The 25,931-nt window shown below is 36.0% G+C and overlaps 1 protein-coding gene and 1 non-coding gene across 2 annotated transcripts in view; one reads left to right on the top strand and one right to left on the bottom strand.

Moving 5' to 3' along the window:
* CACHD1 (cache domain containing 1) overlaps positions 1-25,931 on the bottom strand; it is a 198,476-nt gene that overhangs the window by 96,545 nt on the left and 76,000 nt on the right. Inside the window, exon 2 of the mRNA XM_039838488.1 lies at positions 25,385-25,447. Coding sequence (XP_039694422.1) covers positions 25,385-25,447 — 63 coding nt within the window. The remainder of the gene's footprint in view (positions 1-25,384; positions 25,448-25,931) is intronic.
* LOC120583563 (U6 spliceosomal RNA) lies at positions 10,025-10,131 on the top strand. The gene has a single exon (XR_005647804.1). It is a non-coding gene; the product is annotated as a U6 spliceosomal RNA (small nuclear RNA).

The raw sequence follows: 25,931 nt of genomic DNA, 5'->3' as shown, positions 1-25,931 counted from the left end.
CTGAGCATCTTTAACCTTTTGGTTTAAGGATCAACAACCTCTTTAAAACATGGAATGCTTATTTTACAAATATATAACAATATGTATTTCTGGAAACTCCATCAAGACCAAGTTCTAGGTTTTGAAGTAAAATAAATATCATTGATTTTTCACCTACAAGTATCAAGAGTGTAGTCTTTCATTGCCCTTGGGAACAAGTGTTCTATCACAGGATAAAGACATACTTGAAAGGACTGAAGTTGCAAATAATATTCTCACAAATTCATTTCTAAAGTGAACAAGGAATTTGCAATCATTTCCTTATCTCACATACATAGAAATATATACACACAAACAACTCGAGAGAAACCCAGGTGTTTCTTCTATGCATTTGGAGAATTCTAACTTAAAAAAAGTCAGATCTAGCTAATGATATTCTAATCGAGCTCACTGTTTTTGTAGAAGATACAAATGACTCACGTTAAATGTCTTTTCTTAAGGTATTTTGTGATACATCAGTGTATGAAATTAAAATTGTAGTGTTCATAAATAAAGTTTTATTGATACAGTCATTTGTTTACATATCGTTTATGGCTACTTTCATTATACAACAGCAGAGGTAAGTAGTTGCAGTAGAGACTGTATGTATGGCTGCTTTGCTACAGGTAGAAATCAGAAGTCCTAACATGCCCCTAGATAGGAGCCATAATACCAGTAATTTTATAAAAATTTGCTGCCATTCTTTAACATTCTTCCCCATTGAGATGTGGGTCTTATGTTTCTTCTACCCCCACTGCTTGAATCTGGGTGGGCTTATGATTGTTTCTACCAGCAAAGTTCGTGAAAGCAATGTTATGTAACTTCTAAGGCTAGGTCATAAAGGGCCCTGTAGCTTCCACCTGTCTCTTGGAATGCTCTCAGCTACCATGTTGTAAAGAGGTCCAAGACGCACAGAAACCACAGTTAAGAGCTTAATTGGCAGCTCCAGTTAAGCAAGCCTTCAAGTCAATCAGCCCAGGCTCCAGGTATGAGTTAAGAAGGCTCCAGATCATTCCTACCCTCAGTCTTCCCTGATGAAGCCCCAGATATCATGGAGCAGAGATAAGCCATCCTCGCCATGCCTGGCCAAATTCCTCACCCATAAACTCCATAGACATAGAGTTGTTTATCTCACTAAATTTGGGGTGCTTTGTTATGCAGCAACAAGTAACTGGCATACCCAAGATAGGATGGAATCCATTATAAGATAAATACAGTGAAGCAAAGCTAAATAAAGCTGCTTAGATCCACGCACTGCATCTAAATCATCAGAATTATCAAGATTAGAGAATGTGGATTACAAACTGTTGCAAAGAGATTTCAGGGTTCTTCAGAAAATTATAATAGCTACTGTATAGTGGTACTTACAATATACTAGACATAAGGACCCTATACAAATATTAGTATTGTCATCATATAGCAATGAGGTTATTTTGTTGTCTAAAGTGACAAAATAAGTGAAAAGAACCTACTTGCTTATTCAAATTCAGATTGTCTTATCTATAAAGCCTGCGTATATCTGCTCGGCTATGGTACCTCAGATAAACCAAACTTAAAAGAAGCTGCAATGGTGGCTTAAAATAAAAAATATGACAAATCACAGAATCTGATGAATGGAACTTCTGTTAACATAATCGGCCAAGGTACAGAGCCCTCGCCACTGGGCTAGACGTAGAACTAAGTGTTTCCTGTAGAGGCATGTTGGGGGGTGACGAGCTGATGGGAGACAGGCACTGCCAGAAGTGGGTGGCAGAGCCATGGGATGTGTGCCTTCGGCCTTCTGTTTGGGTGCAGGGGTGGGGATGGGGTTGAGGGGTGGGAGGTGGTTAACTTGCTTTCTTATCAGTGGAGGCAGCACCTTGAATGCAGAGCCCAGCATCCATGACAATTAACAAAAGGTCTCAAACGCAAGCTCTCTCCCCATGGATTCACACACCTCTGTCAAACTCTTCAGCTTTCATGCTGAGACACCCCATCTTGCCGTATTTACAAAAACATAGTAATTGCCAATGTTGGTTGAGGGCTAACTCAATCTTCTGCACATATATCAATTTAATGTACGCATCTCCATTTTCCAGAAGCAGATACTGAAGCTTAAATAGCTTGCTTAAGGTCACAAAGCTAGTAAGTTATAGAGCTGGGATCCAAACCTAGTACTCTAACTTCAGAGCCTAAGATTTCAACCTTGATGCAACACTGCTTCTCTGTAACACTCACAGACAATCCCCCCACCCCTTACAAACCCATTTAATAAATGCTGTGAAATTCTTGGCAGAACACCATAAGCCATACATAGTCTCATTACTTTGTAATAAGAATTAGATTTTTAAAAATTAATGATTTCATTTAGAATTCTTCATAATTCCAATGAAAATCAAGATGTTGAGGAAATTTAAAACTGCTGAATTCTACCACTAGTACAAAAAAGGGACAGAGTAAAATGTAAAATAACGTATTCTCCAAAAACAATGCCTACTTATTACTTATTATTACTACCTGACCACTGTGATAAAAGGTGCATCAAATTAACTTAAATTGTACTAATTACTCCTTGGTGTTTGTTCATTTGTTCATAACCTGGAAAGAGAACAGAGTGGATATACTGTGCCTTTCTTTCTTCAGGAAGTGAATTTCAAAATTTAATTTTCCTCTGGATTTTCACCTGAATTTATCTGCCATTGGAGGGTTAAGGTTAAACTGCAATTCCCATTCTACAAGTGAAGAAACTGAGGCATGTGGAGCTTAAGGGTCTCCTGACTCCCAGGGGCCGCTCTGGCCGCCCTTGACCCCACTGCCTGAGATGACCTCCCGGTGCCCTTCAGACAAGGCATGTGATAGCAACTCACTCGGGAAACTTCAACTCACGCTCCACTGCGGGGTATTTTTTTTTTCTCTCTAAAAGCAATCTCTTTTAGCTTGTCAACCAAATCCAGGTTGCTCGGCAAGCATAACAGAATCTATTAAAGATAGCCCGCAGAGAGATTAAATCCTGAATGTATCCGTTAAACTGAAGGGGACCAGCTACCAGCACGGACCCTTCTAAAAGGCCAGACAGATTCTGGGTCTGTATCCTGCAATGATCCCTGCAGACAGGAGAAAACAAAGGACGTTCTCAACAAAAAGCTACAGGTGGACTCACAATCCTCCTCAGTGTAATTAAAAACATTTTTCTTTCCACAGCTCAGCTTTCATCTTTTATCCTGCTTTATCCTCTCCCCTTCATCCCCTAAGGGGTTCCTGAATGCTGATGAGACAACGGGACTAAAACCATCTTCTCATCTTTTGGGTCAATTCTTCGGCTAGCCAACATCCAGCCATGGGTCAAATGATCAGTAGGTAGTGTGCCGGTCCCCATGGGAACGGATTCTAATTTGTCATCATCTCCAGTGACAACGTTTCATCACAACATCAATGAATTTCTTTTCTTGCTGAATTTCGCTTCCCTTAATTTTCCCATAGACAATTCTGTCATTTGCATACTTCCCCAAAGCCCCCCTTTCCTTTAAAGCTCTTTTTACCTTAGCTTTATACTTCTGATGATTGGGGGTGGGGTGGGCGAACTGTTAGAAAAAGGTAAAAGAAAACAAAAATACAAAGGCATAGTACACATTTTATGTCTCCTTCCTAAAAGGAAGGGCCGGAAGGAGTTTTGAATGTTAGGGAAAGCTTTATTTAAAATATAAAACAATAAAGCTGACAGGAACAGACAGGAAAGGTACCCTAGGGGACCCAAGATTCATAGCAAAATTCCTACTGAATGTAGAATTTAACATTTGACATTCAAAAACCTTTGTGCCGTGATAAGAATTTAATAGCTGATCCCTTGTCCTTCGATTCCAGCCTTACTGCTAAGGAATAAACCTTTTGCTTTCTAGCAAGTTTCAAGATTTGATTATTTAAATGTATGTTACATAGAAATAATTTTAAATGTGTGCAAGCATAAATATTTAACATCTCTGAATACCACATCGTTGCATTCCAAAGTTCAAGCAGAAAACATTCTCATTGTTTCATGTTGCACACTATATATGGGAGGTGAGAAAGGCTCTACTCTTGCTATTGTTTTTATTAGTTAATAATGGTAATATTTCAAACAGTTCTCCCAATTATTAGCTGGGAATTTGGGCAAGGTCCTTCACTTTCCTGAGCCTAAGTTTCCTCATGAGTAAAATAGGAATAACATCCCTTTTCAAGGGCTTATTGTGATGGTCAAATGAAACAATGAATAAATAAAGCATAGGATAATACAGGCATTTCTTATTGTTACACCCTAGTGTCTAGACTAGAAAGTGCATGTGGTGGTGATAGGGACAATAACGTGGGGCTGGCTCTAAATTTTCCAAGAATAGAGCTATAAGTAAAAAGGAGAGGGACTACTTGAACATTAACCATTTTATTCATTTAACTTGTCCTCATGCTTAATCGTGCTATAGGAAACTTGGCAAAAGGTCGGGCAGGCGGGGGAGCGCCGCTTTTTTCTTATAGTAACAGCAAAACGGCATAAGGGGGCCGAAACTTTGGAGTCAAATAAATTTGAGTTAAATCCAGCTCTGTCACTTACTACCTAAAGGGAACCTGGCAAATTATTTCTCTAAGCTTCAACTTAATTACCTGTAAACTGGCAATAATAGTCATTTCACGATGTTGTTTGAGAACTAAGAGAAATAAAGTTTGTAAAGTATTTAGCATAGTGTCTAACATATGGTAAGTGCCAAATAAATGGTAGTGGCTGGTGTTTTACTGTTATTATTGCTGTTTACTATTATTGTGGTTGGTGTTATTGTTGGAAGGACTTTATGTACTACTGACTGAGGTACTCTGGATAGAAAGCCCAAAAAACATATTTTTGGCTATTGGAGAGGCATCAGAATGGTCATGTTAACACTTGAGCTATGACCCTTGTTAGGGCTGTGTCAGGGCCTCTTCCAAAACACTGTCATGTCTGTCCTATAGTGAGTCTCAGGTAGCACGTGATTCTTTTGGGATCCTCTTTCTAATCTTAAGGATCCAATAATGACTTTACTAGTGCTGCATTTTACCATTTTCAAAGTATTTTTACATGACTTGCCTCGTGTGTGCCTTCCAACCCTGGGAGTAGGCAGAGCAGGTATTCCCTGTCCTGTTTTTATAATCATGAAATCAAGGCTCAGTAGTATGCCCAAACTCATGCTGAGTGAGTATAGAAAACAAAGAGGCCACTTCTAATCCTTCTCTATTCTCTTCCTGCAATAAATAAGCTCCCCCAAACTGCAGAAAAATGTGAACTCTCCCAGATCAAATTATTTAAGTTCTACTTGTTCTTCCCAGTACCAGCCCAACTTTTGCCTCTTTGAAAGCTTCTCAGACCTTTGTTTTCCAAAATTGCTTAAGACTCACCATCTGAGCCACTCATATCCTGCTTCGTATTGATCTTTCTTCACTTAAGGCTGCTATTTTCCTCAAGAAACCAATAACATGACAATAATTAGTATTTATCGACTGCTTACTAATGTTCCAGGCACTCCGAAAGTGCAACTTTATATAATGCCTTTTAATCCTCACAACTCTTGCTAATCACTATATGCTATTTTCAAAAATGGTTCCGAAAGATTACCACCTTGCTCAAGGTCACTCAGCTAGCAAAATAATTAGATCAGATCCATGCTCTTGAACCACTGCACTATGCATTTTTATTTAATGTAGTGCCTAGCATCTAGAAGAGACTTGAAAGTATTCATTACTGTGTTCATTTGCCCTCGTACAATACATTATTATTTGCCATATTGGAAAAAATCTCCTTCCAGTTCTAGCAAAGTACAGATAACCTAAGAAAATAATGGCTCATATCTGTTTCAAGCCAATCAGAAATTCTTGTCTAGTTTCCTGTTTTGACCCGCCTCCAGAGTACTCTCAGCTGCTCTGGAATAAGTCTTGTCCAAACAAACAAACAAACAAACAACAAACCCCTACCAGTTCAGAAAAGGTATCCTGATAACAATCGGCTGGAGCTATAATGTGGCTATTCATCTACTACTAGTTTTGGCTTCATGAAATCAGGACAGGAGAGCCTGGGCATGGCAGGCAATGATACAGGACAAGATAGATGAAGACCAAGAGAATAAAACAGGGCCAGTCTGAACTTCCAATGGCTTTGCAGAGGCTTCAGGGTTGTCTGACAGATGTGTGGGAATAGCACATCCAGCGGAGAAGCGGGGAAGCTGCTGACAGATGAACTGCAGGTGGACCAGGAAGATTTATGTGTAAGGCTGTCTGGGCTCCAGGGTCACATACCCCAATCCTGTGAGAGGTGAGGCCCCTGTGGCTGAGTTGGGGAGGAGTGCAATGGAAAAAACAAAAGGCAAGTGCTGACATGCCAGAGAACCTGGGGAGGCTGAGCCCAGGGAAATGGCTGAGAGGGCAGGCAGCTTCTCTCTTTAAGCAACAAGCAAGGTTTGCTTTAAAGGTTATAATGGGGTTTGGTTTGGGCAGTAGTTTATATTAGGTATTCCAGGAGAGTCATGGAAACACACACCCAAGCCTCTTGAAAGCCAAGGTTATCAACTCAAGGGCTCATTGGGCTCTTGCCCTGTTTTTCACCCCACTCTAACCTTAACAACCAGATCATAACAAGAAACAAAGGGAAGGGCAGGATTCAACCCACTTCTCACTTCACTCTGTAATGGGAACCCCTGAGTTGAGGTTCCTTTAAACCAAAATAAGCAAGTGCTCAGGCCTTAAAGTTTATGGCCTGTTGCTCACAAAGAAAAAGTCCAACCTCTTAACCTTACAAAGGATCAAGAGTTTGAGAGAATTGGGAGCAGGGGAGGAGCAGGAGCCACAGCATACAGAATAATCTAACATTTAATTCACAACTTTCAAGGTACATCTGTATAAGATATTAATCAAGGAAGAAAGGGGGAAAAATACTCTGGGTTCATGAACTTAGGAATCCTCTGGTGGCCTATGAAGGACACAACTGTGGAAAAGGAAACCTAATCCCTTTACTCTTATCATGTAAAGCTCTTAGAGTACAAGTATCTGTATACAATCTATAAATACCAAGTGTAACTTAGAAGCATTCCAAGTACCGGGGGCTACTAGAGGAACAAGATCAGTGGGAGAGCTCTGGGAACATGCAATTTCACTCTAGCTAAGACTATTTTCCCCACACCCAAAGCAAATAATACCTCATCTGGAACCAAGCTTGCAGCCTGGGCCAGAGCCTGGCACCCTGCAGGGACTCGGGAAATGTTTTCTGTATAAATGAAGGACGAAACCTGGTGAAGGCTCCAGTTAGAGGCCAACTGACTAGACCGTTTTAGGGTTCTTTGCAGGCCTTCTGACAGCGTATCGATCAAATACTTGCCAGCAAGTATCAATTAGCTCAGCAATGAAGTGGAAAGATGACACTTGGTATGGAAACAAAATTCTGCTGCCACTAACCACTTCCTTATCCTCAACCTGGACAAGAACTTATTAAAACCAATTCCTGGGGAAACAATCTTGAGATACAATGAAAAAAAAAGAAAAAAGAAAAAGAAAAAACTAGATGTTTCCATTTCTCCTTTCTTAATATGTTAACCTGACTTAGCGTTCCAACGGAAGATAATACGTACTGTGCCACTGATGCACAGTCCTTCCAATGGCAGCAGAGCTCAATAATAGTAAGTGTGTCAATCCTAGTTCTGCACTGCAAAAAGTTAAGTCAGCTCAAGACAAAGCCCAATGCACAGTGTAGTCCATATTTGGAGTAACAAGTTTTCATAACATAGATACCCTTTAAAACTAAGGGAAAATAATAGTATGAGGGAAAGCATTTTATAAACACTTGATATCCTCGGCTGTTAAAAACTGGCCCCGAATATCCATAATCATCTGAGTCTGGAATATGGCATGACAACTGTAGGAAGTAGGAGCATGTCATTCCTTGCCCTGTCTTCAAACAATGCGCTCATCTCAGTAGGTAGAAAAGGCACTTCTTGGTTTTAGTTTCAAGATTCTTGAGTAGTAGGCAAAGCAGCGCCTGAGATCCAGGGGCCTTTATAATGCAGACATATAAGCTCTAAGTACTAATACAAGGTAAGAGGTTTTTGGGTTTTTTAAGAATTAGAAAAAACAACAACACTCACACAGATCAATTAGATGAGGTGCAAATGTTCGATACAAGCAGGAAATACGCTGCTATTAAGACTTGTTAGAAACAACAACAAAAAGTAATGATTCCCATGTGGGTTCCAAACCAGAGGAATGAGGATATTTGCCTCAACCACAACAATTTTATTATATCCTCTTCTGAACTATTCTGTGTGTTCCCTTGCCAAGCTGCATCTGATATCATCCTCTAACTCACAGTTGGATTTAGCAAGGTCTTCTTATCCCCTATCTGATGACAGGGAGGATTGCAAATAGAAGAACCAGGGCATGGCTGCCCTCCTTTGGCTGTTTCTGTAGAATTCACTGCTAATATCTTTCCCTAGAGGGTGGTGCCTGACAAAGGTGTCAGGGGATGTGACAGGGACAATTCTTGATGACTTCGCAGAAGAACCAGCATGTATTTCACAGCATGTGAAAGGACTAAAGACTGCGTAAGCAACAACCAGTGTGAATGCCCATGAACAGCTATTTCAACGTGATCCCCACCTGCCCAGAGTCTAATATTAAAATAAATTGTAATTCTTGGTAAGCTTCCAATTTTATCATACCATGTGTTATTTCATGGGTCCAGATTTTCAAAGCATTTTGCCAATTCAGGAGTTCTTGATATTAGCAGCAATTACTTTCTTCACATCATTTTCACGAGTATTTCCTATTCCACCAAGGCATATATTAGGGATGAGTTGGTCCCTGCTCTTAAGTTTCTCACCAGATTTTAAAATACAGTCTGAGTTGAGTTTCTGTTTATGCATTCTGCCAGCGCAGATGATTTGAAGTTATTTTATTTTTCTAGTAGGAGCAGCAGTTTTGGGTGGAGGATGGAGTTGGGGGTGGGGGTGCAGGGATGTGGGGAAATCTTGGCTGCTACCTTTTCATCAGCATTTCTGAATACTGTCCAACCTTGAGATATTGGAAATGTGTGTAAAATAAGCTTGTTTCCATTTTAAGTGGAATATTCATTTCTCATGATGAAGTCTTCCTGGCTTTTGGAATGACGGTTCAATCTATTCCCTTCTAGTTAAATGAAGCTTTGAGTGTTAGAGTAAAAAGCTCAGGCCCACACTTTTCAAGGGTCTGCTTCACTGAAAGAAGGCATTTGCACACATATGGATTGCAGAGTTATGTGAAAAGCTTAAGTTCCAGCTGGAGCAGGGAGCGATGCACATCATGGTAGGAGCTTACATGTCTTTTCCTGCCCTGCCCCAAAGGCCATACCCGCCCCTCTGCTGGCTGCTGCCTTGTCTTTCCAGCTGTGCCTGCCTGCAACACCCACTTCTCCCCTGGCTTTGCTGATGGAAAAACAGTACCAGCACCCTCATTTGTTCACTTACAAACAGTGGGAACACAAAGTGTGAGACTTAGGGAACTAAGAAATGGATTATTCCGGGTTTTTGACAAAACAACACCACAAAGAACTTATAACTGGAATTTCCAAGCCTAAAAGTATTAGTGTATAGCTGTGATGGGAGACATAGATTTCCATTTTCTATCACTGATATAGGTGTACATATACAAATGTAAAAATGAACAGTGTTATAAATACTATAACTATGTATGTAGAATACAATTTACATATGAAAACAATACACATATACTATATTTTTTTGTTCAAAGGGAGTACATTATATAAAACGTGTGAGTATACAGGAGGGGTGTGTATGTATGTAAGCAAAGTTATCTCAGCTTATCTAAACAGCAGGCACATACGTTGGCTAATAGTGTACAATACATACCCCTGAAGTCAGCTGGTCTATATTTAGTGCAAGAATTAAAGCTTTCATGCATGCACATACACATACTTTAACTTCCAACTACTACATACAAGCGTGCAGAACATACGCTGCATATGCTTTTCCTTGAAAATATAAACAAGGTGCTGGCTTTGGTAGCACATATACTAAAATTGGAACGATACAAAGAAGATCAGCATGGTCTCTGCACAAGGATGACACACAAATTCGTGAAGCGTTGATATGCATATAAACAAGATAGTTAAATACTTCAAATTCCAAATTGCTATTTATTAAATAGTGAGATAGGTAGCTGTCAGCTTGCTTTCTCTCTTCTGGTCCATCTTGCTTTTCCCCCAAGAAAGTGGCTGAGCAGTTCTCTATGCTAATTATTGTCAAAGCCTCACACTGGAAGAGAACCTGAGAGTTCTGAGAGGGAGCCAAGGGTTTGTTACATTCTTCAGCAAAAGCTTTACCAACCACAGTTCTACATTAAGAATGCCAAAGAGTTATCACGTTCTACTCCTGTGTGACAGAAAGGAAGCTTAAGCTTACTATGTTATAGTTTAATTCTACATGCTAACCCAGCAGTTGCAATTTCTCACTCGCTCCATTAGCTAAAAGTTCTTATTTAGGAGATGTTCATTTATGAGAAACAAAACACAACAAAAAAATCAATAGCCCCATAGAAATGCCACAATGACACAAATTGCAAACAACGGCCTTAAGGTTATGTTAATAATGAAATAATGATGAATTGTGATAAAGACAAAAGAATCTTCTCTCTAAATAAATCAAGGACTTTATTAATTTTTATTATCTTGTTTATAATCCTACAGGATAATCTATTAATATTAGAATGCCTTTCCTCATTAGGCACTGTGCTGTACACCTGAAACTAGTATAAAAATTTACTAGAGCTTAAAGGCTTGTCTCTAACAGTACAAAAGGCAGTCCCCCCAGCATTGTTTTACCCATGTCAACTGAGCATTTAAATTCCATCTTCTCTTCATTTAGAAGCTAAGTTTTCATCATAGTACTTAACAATGTTTAGACATATTATTTATATTACTTTGGTTGATGTGTAATACTCTCAGGAGAAAATAAACCACCTTCATTTAAAAACTTGAAAACATATAGAAAAATTGGCAGTGGAAAGTAAAAGTAAGAAAGTAACGTAGCACAGTGGTTAAGAACATGGGTTTTAGAGTTAGACCATATTGATTAAAATCCTGGTCCTATCACCTAATTCAAGAATGACTTTGGGAATGGATTAAAGACTTACATGTAAGATGTAAAACCATAAAATTCCTAGAAGAAAACATAAGCAGTAAACTCTCTGACTTGGTCTTAGCAATATTTTTTGGAAATGTCTCCCTGGGCAAAGGCGACAAAAACAAAAATAAATGAGACCACATAAATATAAAGCTTTTTCACAGTGATGGAAACCATCAACAAGAGTAAAAGGCAACCTACTGAATGGAAGAAGATATTGCAAATGATATATCTGATAAGGGGTTAATATCCAAAATATATAAAGAGCTCAGCTCATACAACTCAAAAAACCCTCAAACAATCCAATTAAAAAATGGGCAGAGGATTTGAATAGATATTTCTCCAAAGACACACAGATAGTCAACAGACACATGAAAAGGTCCTTAACATCATTAGTCATCAAGGAAATGCTAATCAAAACCACAATGATATATCACCTCACACCTGTTATTACCAAAAAGACAACAAATAACAAGTTTTGGTGACCATGTGAAAAGGGAACCCTTATACTCTCTTGGTGGAATTGTAAGCTAGTGCAGCCACTATTGAAAGCAGTATGGAAATTCTTCAAAAAATTAAAAATAGAAGTGCCATATGATCCAGCAATTCTATTTCTGGGTATTTATTTCTAAAAAATCCAAACGATAATTTGAAAAGATATATGCATCCCTATGTTCACTGCAGCATAGTTTACAATAGCTAAGGTATGGAAGCAACCTAAGTGTTCATTAATAGATGAATGGATAAAGAAGATGTGAGATATAAACATAAAATGGAATATTATTCAACCATAAAAAAGAATGAAATCTTGCCATTCATGATAACATGGATGGACCTAGACAGTATTATTAAGTGAAATAAGTCAGAGAAAGACAAATACCATATGATTTCACTTACATGTGGAATCTAAAAAACAAAAACAAACAAAACAACAGAAAGAAACTCATAGACACAGAACAAACTGATGGTTGCCAGAGGGTAGGGGGTGGGGAGATGGGCTAAAATGGGAAAGGGAATTAAGAAGTACAAACTTCCAGTCATAAAATAAGTCATGATACAGTACAGGGAATAGAGTCAATAATATTGTAATAACTAAGTTGATGGATATTTTTAGACTTATTGTGATGATCACTTCATAAGATATATGAATGTTGAATCACTATGTTGTACAACTAAAACTAATATAATATTGTATGTCAACTATAATTAAAAATATATTTAAAGATTTTTTAAACGAAGGCATCTGAGCCTTCTAAAATTACTTAATATATTTGAGTCTCAATTTCCTCATCTCTGAAACAGGAAGAGGAATTGTATCTGTAACAAAGAGTTGTGGTAAAAATTTAATGTTGTAACTCATGAGAAGCAGTATTTGTTGAATGAACATGAACTATCATGTCAAGTCAATCATCTTTTACAAAATACAATATAATCTAGGTACATATCAGTTATTGTACCCATCCTCTATTTATTAAAATTTTAGAAAAACATATATAATTTGAACGTAACCGAAAGTACTACCACACCAAATGGAATCATCCATCATCCATTTAGACCACTATTCTGCCTCTCATCAACACCCAAAGAGGGCATTTCTGTCCCTCAGGGCATCACCTGTAAGAGATTATTAGCAAGATATACCAAATACACGAACACATATCTCCTGTGATTTAACTATGTCCTTGAAATAAGCATTGTTTCTCTTTCTACAATGCCAAGTATATAGAAATTCCTCAACAAATGTTTGCTGAATTCATCAACTGCCTACCACACATCAGAGGTATAAGGGAACCTAATTTTTATTTTTGGAAGAGGTAACAAATACTAAAAATTTTCTCTCTGCTATGAAAACATTTATTTAATATTTTCTTAATCCTTCCAAAGTTTAAGGAGTATCCTCTAAACACAATATTTTTGCATTTCTTTTAAAACAAATTCAAAGTCAATCCTGCATGATTTTTGTTGGAAAGTATCCTGATGTAGTGTTAATGGCTTATAAATCTTTCTTTTTAAAGTGATACGCCATTAAAAACACACACACAGACAAACACACACATACTTCATACTTAACTCCAATGTATTAGCCAAGTAAGGTAAATTGCTGAAGGGAATAGAGAGAAAAAGAACAAAGCCTGGCCCCTTATGTTATGTAATAGATTGCAACACTCACTCTATCCCCTGCTCAATACCTTAGGAAACAAAATTTTGAGAATATATGAGAGCATTGAATCTAAATATACTTGAATTCAAAATCAAGTTTTCTAAACTCTTAGTTGGGTGACTTTGACGAGATCTTTCTTTGTGCGTAGTTTTACTTGTCAGGAAATCTCGTAGAGTTGTTTTTGAAATTATTTATGCAGCAAATACTTAGTACCTACCATATACTACTTAGAAATACTTTTTCATGTTACTGGGGACATGTCAATAAATGAAGCAGACAAATATTTCTGCCCTCATAGAGCTTATATTCTATTAGAAAAAAAATACAATGAAAAAAGTAGATACATATATAAGTCTTAGGTGATCAAATATAAGGAGATAAAAAAAAAAGCAGAGAAGGAGGTAAGACGTAATGAAGGGTACAATTAATAAAATTTACAAATGGGTGTTCGAGGAAGGTTTCACTGAGAGTTAACATTGAGCCAAGACTGAAAGATGTAAGGGAATAAGCCATGTGGCTAAAAGGTTTAGGGACAGTCTGTAATTAATAAAATGTATTCAATAAATAATGCTGGTTATTATAAACAATATTTTAAAAAGCACAAAACGAGGATTGAAAATTCTGTCTCAGTCACTTTAGCACTTCTGTGAGGCTTTAAGCCTTCTAATGATCTCCGATATAGTTTTCTCATATGGAAAATGAGTTAATAATATCTGCACAGTTTATAATATTATTATGAGGATAAAATGAGAAAATATACATGGAAACACTAAGAAAATAGATAAAGAGCCACATAAATATTATAACTATCACATCCCCTCTCATACCATTTTTCTAAAATGATAGAACACCATCCCATCTTATTAACGAAGTATTCTAAGATTTGACAGGTAGTCCAGGAAGAAGGTTTTCTACAATAAAATTTAACTTCTCTTCTGGAGAGTCAGATCAAGAAGAGTAAGAGATGAAACAGATCTAGATTGATTTCCAATCAAGGAAACTTAAACACTAACCAGCTAAACTTGTGGAGCTCTGGTTTAAGAGACCAGTCATTTATTTGCTCTGATCCTTGGATGATTCATTACAAATTCCCCATCTGGGCAGCTTCAATACTTCTCAACCTTTCTTCTGCCTTCCTACAGATTTAGTACCTTTTATTTACCCATTCAATAAACATTTAATGAATACTTACAATAAATAAAGAGCCAAGTGTAGATTTAAGTAAGGGGGTGAACTAAACCAAGACTCAGCCTAAACACATCCCCTGGGGACAGATAGGGGAAAGGTTGGGGGCAAAGAAAGAATGGAATCCATCCACACCACCTCCGGGATTCCTCTAGTCTGGACAAGTATGAGCCTTCAACATACTTCACTAGGTAACTGTAAACAAAATGGGAGCCTTCAGGCTACTACCACATTAGATTATACTTGGCAAGGCAACCCCAAAACAAATCCAGATACTGAAAAATGAATATTGAGATACCAGAGTATCTCCATTTTTTTTAACAAAGATTTACTAAATGCCTACCTAGTTCCTGACACAGCAAGCCAGAATTCAAAAACAAGATTCCTATGTGCTCATCTCTTCCACATCTCCTCTTCTTGTCCAACCACTGTCCCTTTTCTGCTTGTGGTGCAGTGCACAGTTTGACAACAGAAGTAATACAAATACAGAAGTAATACAGATACAAAGCCAGTGTAAATCCCATGTCCAGTCTCATATTTCTCAACTAGCATGACTTCTATTTGAAAGTCCCACTAGTCCTTTCTAGGGTCTTTCTGTGATCACTCTCTCTTGGAAATTCTCATTCTAAAAAGTTTACAGATCATTCCTTCTAGGCATTACCTAAGAAGATTAACAGACTAAGAATAGCAATCTTCTTACTAGTGTACCCTTACAGTTATACTCTATTCCCCTTTGTATTCTGAAAGCAGAACACAAAATGCTGAAAGTCTGCCCTGAGCCAATCACGTAATCTTTTAAACAATCTTGCAAAATAGACGATTTCACATTTTATAGATAAAATTGATGTAGACACTACATTAAATATCATGCCAAAAGTCAACAAATAGTAAATGACAGAATCTCGCCTGGAACTCAAGATTTTTAAATCAAAAGATGAAGCTCTTTAATTCTCTATCTCAAACTAGAGGAGTTGTCCAAAAAAGGAATGTTGGAAAGTTTAACCTTTCTGGCATTGTACCCATGGTCTCTAAGATCCCTCCTAGCTTTAAAATTCTAAAACATGATGATAGTTAGGATTGATTCTTTACATTTTAGCACATAAAGTACCACCTTTCAAAGATTGCTTCTCTATTTATAACCTCTTTGAAGAAAGAGCTATTTGATGTTTGGAGGCCACAAGTAAATTGTTCTGCTGCAGAGTATCTTTCTTCTCCTATGAATAAAAGGATACAATTTTGTACAAGATCTGTATCTTGCTTTTCAGATGGATCCTAATTCATTGCTTTGAACTGGTCCGAATTCCTCATGATTGGGGGCCTTGAGTTTGTATTCAGATAAAAAAATAATTTGGAGTATTAGCACATAAGAAGTACCAATTTCTTAAAATCCTTAGATCCCTGACTTATGCAAGTGTGGGGTAAACTACATCTAAATAAACAAATGAACTGAGATTTGACTTATTGATGCAGGTACAAATTAGCAGTTTGATCTAATCAAGTTAATTGTCTTCTAAGACAAACTAACAAAATAATCAACACTACTCACAGGAATATAATGGAATCCAGAGGTTTTCAAAATCTCCATTTTTTTGACATATAAAGAAAAAAAAGTGTGAGCAATTCTCAAGAGAAAAGATAATCAACTGAGATCATCTTTAAACATTTGCAGATGTTAGAATTAGTGAACAGAATTCTAAATCAGCTGTTATAACTATGCTCAAGGATATAAAGGAAAATACACCTGCAATGAATGAAAGAAAAAAAAATCTCAGTAGAGAAAAATAGACTCTTAAAAAGAAACAAAAGGAAATCCTACAGCTTAAAAATATAATATCGGAAAAATTTTAAATATACCTGGAAAGGTCAACAGCATAAAGGAGATAATAGGAGTAGAGTTAAAGACAGATCAATAAAAATTACCTAATCTGAAGGTCAGAAGAGGAAAAAATTAAAAGAATAAGAGAAAAGGAGAAGGCATCAGCTCACGAAGTTGTAGAAAAAAAATCAAAAGCTATATCATACATATAATTGGAGTCTCAGAAGGAGACCACAGAATGAGGTAGGAAAAATATTTGAAGGATCAATGGTCAAAAAGTCTCCAAATTTGATGAAAGACATAATTTACAGATTCAGAAAGCTCAACATCAAGCAGGATAAATATGAAGATTTCTATTTCTAGGCAGTCATAGTCAAATGGCCGAAAACCAAAGATATAGAGAAAAATCTTGAAAGCAGCCAAGTGATGGGGTTGGGTTGATGGGGTGATGGGGTGATGACAGGCTGTACAAAGTAACAACAAGTTTAACTGACTTCTCATCAAAAACTATAAAGTCCAGTATAGTGGAACACCATTAAAGTGCTAAAAGATTAAAACAAACAAACAAAACCCTGTCAATTCAGAATTCAATATCAAGCAAAAACATCCTTTAAAAGAATAATGAAATAAGTCAGACAGAGAAAGAAAAATACCATATGATTTGACTTACACGTGGAATCCAAAAGACAAATAAATGAACAAACAAAACAGAAACAAAGTCATAGACAGAACAAATTGATGGTTGCCAGATGGGAGAGGGGTTAAGTGAGTGGGGGAAAAAATTAAGGGATTAAAAAAATTTTTTTTAAAGAAAGAGAAGACAAAAGAGACATTTTCTGAGTAAAATTTCATGAAAAACAAAAAATCTGTCAGTAGGAAATCTGTACTATGAGTAAATATTAAAAGAATTCTTCACGCTCAGTATCAGTTTATTATCTTCAGAAAGAAATGAAGAGCACTGGAACTGGTAAATATACAGGATTCATTTTTCTTTTAATTAATTTAATTTAGTAATTTCATACGACAATTTAAAACAAAAGCAATGGGACTCATGCAGTTTGTAATATTTGTAGATGTAACAGATATAATAACTCTAGCATAAAGAATAGTGATGGGGTTGTGAGGGTTCCATATTCTACAAAAGTGATAAAATATTAACTCTAAGTAGACTGCAATAAGTTAAGCGTGTGCATTATAATTTCTAGATTACATACTTAATATGTGAAGAAATATAGTTGAAAAACAAAATATATTAAAATAAAATTTTAAAAAATATTCAAAAATCCAAAAGAAAGTAGGGAAGGAGGAACTAAGAAACTAAAAACAGAAGAGAATATGGAAAACAAAATGGTTGACCCAACTCCAACAATCAAACTAAATATTAATTGGCTAAGCACTCCCAATTAAAAGGCAGAAATTGTCAGAATAGCTCAAGAAAGAAAGTCTTAACTATATTCTATCTATAGGAGACACATTTTTAGCAACAAAGACATTGAAAATAAATGCTTATGAAAAGACACACCATGCAAATAGTATGCATAAAAAGGCTGGAGTGACTATATTAATATCAGGTAAAACAGATTTCAAGAGCATTATCATCAGAGATAAAGAATGGCATTTTATAACATCACAAATAACTCATCAGTAAGATCTAACAATCTTAAATATGTACATGCCCAATAATTAAGCCTCAAATTACATGAGATAAAAACAGACAAAACTAAAGGGAAAAGTATACAAGTCTAATATTATAGTTAAAGCTATTAACACTCTTCTCAGCAAATGATAGAAATAGACAAAATAAAAATCAGACCCAAAATAAATGATGTGAACTATTCATCAGCATAAATTAGCTTAAAGGATATATAAAAAACAGAACAAATAAAAATTGCAGAATACAGGTTCTTTTCAAAGTTCACATGGTATAGTCACCAAGACAGATCATATGCTGGGTCATAAAACCCAAGTTTTAATAAATTAAGAAAGATTTAAATCATACAGAGTATGGGTCTCTGACCATGATGAAATTAAATTAGAAATCAATAACAATAAGATATTTAAGAAAACCCCAAATGTTTTGGAAACTGGACAACACACTTCAAAGTAATCCACAGGTCAAAGGAAAAAATCACAAGAGAAATTAGAAAATATTTAAAAACTAAATGATAATGAAAATATGATATCAAATTTTGTGAGGTGTAACTAAAGCAGAGTTTACAGAAAAGTTTATAGCTTTTAACTCTTGTAGTTCCAAAAAAAGTTAAAAAATTGATGCTCTAAAATTCCAATTAAAAAAGAGCAAAATTAACCTAAAATACAAAAAGGAAATCATAGAGAACATAAATCAGTAAAATAAAAAACAAGAGAAAACCAATGAAGTCAAGTTGAGTTTTAAAATTTTTGTTATCACCGATTTGCTCTCCTATTCACTCACTCTCCGTCATTCTCTATCGGTCTAGTTTATCCATTTCATTGATATTTTTTGGAAAGCACCAGCAATTCATTTCATTGATTTTTCTCTATTGTTTTTATTCTGGCCTACAGATATTAAAAAGATAAAATTTTTATAAATACCTTTATTATGGTAACAAATTTGACAACTTAGATGAAAAGGACAAATTTCTCAAAAAGATCAACTTACCAAAATTGCCATAAAATGAAACAGAAAAACTGAAAAAAGAAAAAAAGAAAATGAAAAAAAAAAAATCTGCCCCCAGGAAAACTCCAGGTCAAGACGGTGCTCTGGTGAATTCTACAAAACACCCAAGGAAGAAATAACACCATTCTTATACTCCTTCAGAAAATGAAGGAGTGGGGAATATTTCCACTCCTAATTTTATAGAGCCTAATTATAAACTAATTTTATAAAGCCAATACACTAAAATCAAAAAGTGATAAGGGATGAAAGAAAAAGAAAGTAGAACAAGGTAAAGGAAAATCAGGAGTTTAGGGGACAGGGTGGGCTGCAGTTTTAAATATGGTGGTCACCTCTTTCAGAAGGTGATATGTGAGGAAAGCCTCGTTGGTGACCAGGGCCCAAGGAGATATATGTTGGAACAGAGCCAGTGCAAAAACCCTACAGCAGGAATGTGCCAAGAAACAGCAAGGAGGCAAGTGTGGGGTCCTTCCGGCCCAAGTCAGGAAAGTTTATCAAAGATAGAAGGGATTAACTATTCAATACTAATGTTAACCAAATACAGTAAGGACCCTGGATTTAGCAAAGTGGACATCACTGGTGACCTTGAAGAGAGCAGCTCTGTGGGACTGGTGAGGCTGGAGGTTTTAGAGAGAATGGGAGAACTGGATCTAATGAGTATATAGACAACTCTTGTGATGGTCTCTTTCAAAGGGAAAGAAAACACAAGGTAGTAGTTGGAAAAGAAAATGGGGCCAAGGAGTTTTTATTTGTGTGTTTAAAATAGAACAGCATGTTTACGTGCTGATGGATATGGTCCTGAGGAGATACAAACTGATACCACATAAGGTGGAGAATTGCTAGAAGGAACGCCCTTGGCTCCATGTCAGGTACATCTCGTATGTAAGCAGTTCTGTTACCAGCTCTCCCATTTCAAAAGAATTCTGATGTCTTCTAAAATTAGCTGCTGCCAACAGTCAATAGTTTATGAAATACTGCATTAATTATGAAAACATGCTTGCCATTCCTTTGAATAAAAATTACTAGAGCGTTTAAGAAAAAGTTAAATGCTCTTGAAACAATATGTCCAAGGTGACTGATTCCTTTAGGGATCCCATCAAGTGCCCCAAGAGGCTCTTTCTCCTTTTGTTTTCTTTCCACTGCTTTGTGTTTTATGGACTATGTTTTGCTATCTTCTGAGGCTCTTGATCAAAAATTTATTTTTCTTGATTCAGGTTCAATTGTATATAATGCCCTAATATGCTCACACAACTTAATTTCTTAAAGTATTCAAAAACGGAGTATATGGGAGGTGTTCCATACAAGAACGTGTTCATGGGATTTTTATTTTCCTGAGGCTGTTGCCATAGTTTCCTGGCAGCAAAACTACATATACTGAACTAATTAAAGATTTAAAACACATTGTTAGGCAATTTAGAACCACACACTGAAGGTTAATTTAAAAGAAATGAGAAAAAGCAAAGAAAAGTCTATACCATGGAGAGTTTTGTGGTAAGAGTCAAGAATCACAAAATGTTTTTTATTAGTTTTAATTACTTTGCTCGCCTAACCAAAAGATATTAACAACATGTTAGATTTAATGCCAAGTTATATAGTATGCACAAGTCAGATCCAACTCTCAATAAAATCTGATTAGTAAGGAGGAGGGCAAGAACACATGGGGCTCTAGTTTTCATTACCCCAAAGGAGAAAACTCAAGTCAGGATTCCAGATACTACAAAACATACAAAACCATGCAAAAGAAGTGGTTCTTTTTCGACTAAAGATTGTGAGCTAAAATTAAGAGCACATAGGACAATAATCTACTTTAAATAACTAGTTTGTTTTTGGCTTATCAAACAAATATTACAAGCAGGTGTAACTGTTCTTCCAATTGTTAAGAGGCTAGTGTCCAGAATAAAAACCAAAACCACTGTTTAGGAGACGGAGTTGCTATACAAGATGAGAGCCAGAAATATGAAAAATAAGCAGTGCCAAACCCTACTCTCACCCTGAGAATGTGGGAATAATCTGGAGATCTTGAGCTTCCACTCTGATGATAGTACAGGGCACCAGGCATAAAGGATAAACTTCAGGGCTTGGCCAGGATGAGGAATCTCATAGGAGACACTGCATAAAACTGTAACCCAAAGAGCTCAGTATAATGAAGGAGGACACAGGGAGGATAGTTAGGTAACTAGAAAGATTCTACAGATATTTGGAAATTTTAAAACATACTTCTAAATAACAGATAAAAGAAGAAATGATAAGCAAAATCAGAATATACCTAAAACTAAACAATAAACATAATACACATCATGGGTGGCCACTGTTACCATACCTATGTAATACTTTTCTGGAGGCCAGTATAGCAAGTCACAGAAAAGAAATAAAAGGTTAAGAAATAGAAAGAGAGAATCAAAACTGTCTTATTTGCATATATGATTATGTATACAGGAAACCCAAAGGAATCTATAGGTAAATAATTAGGACTAATATGATAGTTTAAGAAGGTAATTAGATATAAAACCTATAAAACTCAAATTGCAACAGTTAGAAAAATATAATTTTTAAAGATATTATTTATAATATAAACAAATATATCTAGAAATAAATCCCACATGCTTGGATATTCAAGTCTTTTGTGAACGTATTACAAAACTATGCTAAAAGACATTGTAGAATTCCTAAGTCAATGGAGATTATACCATGTTAGCAAAGATATTCTCCCCAAATTAATCTATAGATTTGTTGAAATGCCAATTAAAATCCCAGTGATATTTTCATTCAGAATTAGACAAGCCAATTCTAAAATTCATATGTAAGAGCAAAACACCACAGATGCTCTGAAGAAAAATGGGAGGATGGTGTCACTCTATGTGATACTGGCGCTATGATATTTAAATTCACCAGCAGAACCAAATCAAACTCGTATACACAGGAAACTTGACTAATGACCGAAAACACACAGAGAACACATTAGGGAAAAAAGAAAACTGTCCAACAGATAGTGCTAGAATGGTGATACTTACAGGGAGAAAAAATAAATTAGGTACCTACTTCACACCCAACACCGAAATCAATTTCAGCTGGAAAAAAGTCTTAAATAAGAAAAGCGAAAGCTTTAGAAGACAATATAGGAGAAGAACTTTATATCTTTGGGGTAGAAAATAATTTTTCAACAAAACATAAAAAGCAGAAACCAAAAAGGAAAAGAATAATTTAAAAAACTGATCATTAAAATTAAAACTTTAATCCTTTAAAAGACAGCATAAAGTAAAAAGCCACAAATTGGGAGAATATATTTCTAAAACGTAAATGTGCAAGAGAATCTAATATGGTAACACTGGTCACATGCAGCTATTTTAATTAAAACTGAAATTAAATAAAATTTAAAATTTTATTACTCAGTAGATCTAGGCACATTTCAGGTGTTCCGTAGCCACATGTGGCTACTGGCTGCTTAATTAGCATGGGTAGGGAACATCTCCATCATCACAGAAAGTTCGTTTGGATAGCACTGATTTAGAACATGTATAGAGCTTTTAAACTTCTAACATAAACAGGCAACCCAATTTAAAAAATAGACAAAGGACATTAGTAGACATTTTACAGAACGAGAAACCACAAAAATGTATCATAAACATGTAAAAAGTCATTTCAACCTCATTAATAGTCAGAGTAAAGCAAATGAAGCTCATTAGATACCATTTCAGATACCCTAGACTGACAAAAGATTAAAATATCAGTTAACAGCAATATGGAAGAGGGTACAGACCAGCAAATTTCTAATGTACTATCTGTAGAAAGGTTACCTATGACAATCACTGTGGGAACAGTTTGGCATCATCCAGTCACACTGAACACTCTGGTGGTACTCAGCAATTCTGCTCTGGAGAGGAGTTCTCCATCTGAATTAAATAGTTCTGCCCATCTTATGGAGTGGCTCTCTGAAGTTCAAAGGAGATATTACATGTGAAAGTGTGAATGACTGTGATGGGAAGAGTTTTATACAATAGAAAATGTAAGAGGTAAACATTTCCTAAAGATTTCATCCTGGGTACTGTCCAGGATATCAGGGTTCAGAGATCCTGGGCAGTTATTAATCAAGTCAAAAAAATATCAGGGGTCTCAGTTTCTTCACTATAAAATGGGGTAACTCCTGTTCAAGTCAACCCACAGTAGTATCATGATAGTGAAGTAATAGCAAAGTATTCAGTACATATGCAAATATGAGCTTTTATCATTGTCATTGTTAGAGTGACCGGAGGACTGAAGAAGAATGAAAATCATGTCAAAGAAGAAGAAAGCATTTAGGACCTGTGTATTTTTAAATTTAGGCTAAATGATAATAATGACATGATAGTTTATCTCCCAATACTAAGTTAAAAAGAGGCATAAGATCTATTTGTTCAGGGTTCTTCCAGGAGGTAGACCAGAGAGATGGGAGCGGAGTTAAAAGTACATTCTGGGTCAATATAAGGAAGAACTTGATGATCAGAGAGAGGAGACACAGAACTATGTGGTAATTCTCCTTCACCTGAATTATTCAGATATAGACAGAGTTTAGCAGAGACCCCTATTTTGAATGAAAACACAAATTTTTAAAGTAAACTGTTAAAATAAAAATAATATAGATAAGATAACTTTGTGCCAAACTTATTTTGAAAATTAGCTTACATAATAGTCATGAGACTGCAGGTAACTTATCCTTGGGATCTTCAGTTTCTTAATCGGTAATAAGTAATATCTTTCCTTCAAGGTTATTTAGAAAAATCAATGTGATAATATACTGAAACTGCCTAGCACCAGTTTTCCATAGGTGCTCAATCAGCGGCTATAATTTTTAAAAATTGCTATTGATCCCTTCCAAACTTGTTCACAGTTAAATAAAGCAACAACATCCATCCAAGAAAACAAAAACAACCTCTATGTGTGAAAACAGCTGAAGGAAGAACCTGTATCTGTTACTTAAGGGAATACACAGCAAAACTGATATCCCTGGGTCAGTTTCTATCAAACGTTATCAAGTGGCCACTGGTCTCCCAAAACCTTTCCTCGAACATACTTTGTGTAGAAATCCTCCCCCGCTAAAACCCTTTTACATTTCATGATCCTCGAGCACTTTCCAGTTTGCTGAAATAAAAACAAGACAGGAATTATGAAGGTAAGACTTGATATAGCAAACCACTTCATAAGTATTATAATTTCAGGTCTTAGTTTTTAAAAACATCTAAAGCTAAGAAAAAGAGTACATATCTGTTTACATCTTCTAAATTTAACCTGCAGAAACCGGTAAAAAATTTTTAATGTCTATAAACAGGAAATGCCGAACATCAAGACTAAACCTCAGTCATTTCTTCTAACTAACCTATATATAACTTTACTCCACTGACACTTGCAAAGCTTTTTCCTTTATAAGGCACTTCTGAAGTTCAGATCAAGTCAAGTCATTTTCCATGAATAAAATAAAGGCAGCATTTCAAAGAATTTAAATTATTATGTGTTTTACGATAGCTATCTTTTTATTCTGTGGAAGTAATCTGCTACAGTCTGGTTTTTAGCTTGGTCCTGTTTATCACTTAAGTTTCCAACCTAGCTTCAAATTACTAGGTGATGGTCACATAGAGTAATGAAGTTGGTGGATTAGCTGAAATTAAAACCCAGAATCTTCTTTACCACCCTTCTTTTCAAGCGCGGATCAATTATTTATGACCAAGTTCACCAACACTATGTTGTACTTTAGGAAGCAGTCCATGTGAAGCCAGCTATAAATAAAGTGAATAGAATTTGGCTTCAGAACTTTTTGACCCCACAGAACATTGAGGGAAGATGGGAGGAAAGAAGCAAAGGAAGAATCCAAGAGGAGCAAAGAAAAATGAAAGGACAAAAGGAGCCAGTATCCACTGAGCAGCTTTTATACTAGAACCTTCCACGTAAGAATTTCATTTATGCTCAGTTAATTTGACATTACTTCATTTAATTCTCACAATCTCATAAGGCAGCTATCATATTCCCTTTGACACGGAAGACCTGCAGCTCAAAAAGGCTCAATTACCGGGGGTCACAGAGTTAGTAGGAATATCAGAATTTGACCTGTGGCTTGTCTGACTGCAAAACCCAGGCACTTTTTCCTATATCAGATGAAATAATTTCTAACATTTTAAAATTTGAGTACGTTGGGAATTTCCAAAACAAAAAGGAATTTAATATTTCCACAGTATTACACATACAACAGAAAACTGCCCATATAACTATTATTTCAACTGTCTGTAAGAACTTAAGTGTGAGGTTGTCACCATTACGCTTAAGATACATATGGAATCATAAGAACAGGAAACTTCACATGGAGATTGCTCGGAAAGAGTAATGAAGCCACTTCCAAAAGTGAGACAGAGACAGAGAATGTCAAGTACCAAATAACCTCTTACCTGCTGTACTTCACTTTCTCCATTTGAGATTTTCTCAGTGTAAACAAAGGAGCTGAATATCCGCTGCAACAGAAAGAAAATGAACACATTAGGTTTTCTACAGAAGACAGTTGTTTTCTGTGTGTGTGAATAATTTGTTTACAACATAAATAGAATCAAGCAGAAAAAAAATTTAATTAAAATAGCTATTTTACACAGAAAAATCCAAATATCAGTCAAAGTCAATCACGCTTGCATAAGCAATACCCAAACACTTCTGTAGTGAAATAAACCAGATGTTACAGTATATTTTTCATTTTCAAAAATACCCTTAATTATAGATTTCCGGAGCCCATGCCATTTTATCCGACTGGTATAATTTGACAAAGTTGTGTTTCTCATTTAAATCTTGAACTCCTTGAATGCTGTAATTGTTTACAGACACTAAAATCCAACGTAACGAAACTCTTTAAAAAGGATTCTTTCCATATTCTCTCCTGTCCCCGTGTCCAACCAATACCTACCCAATATTATCCATCACCTTCATTACCCAAGCACCCCTTCGAGA

The sequence above is a fragment of the Pteropus medius genome, unplaced genomic scaffold, assembly GCF_902729225.1.
Source record: "Pteropus medius unplaced genomic scaffold, Ma_sr-lr_union100, whole genome shotgun sequence".
In the NCBI taxonomy this organism is placed as follows: Eukaryota; Metazoa; Chordata; class Mammalia; order Chiroptera; family Pteropodidae; genus Pteropus; species Pteropus medius.
The sequence above is the reverse complement of the archived record's forward strand: the minus strand, read 5'-3'. Positions and strand labels throughout refer to the sequence as shown.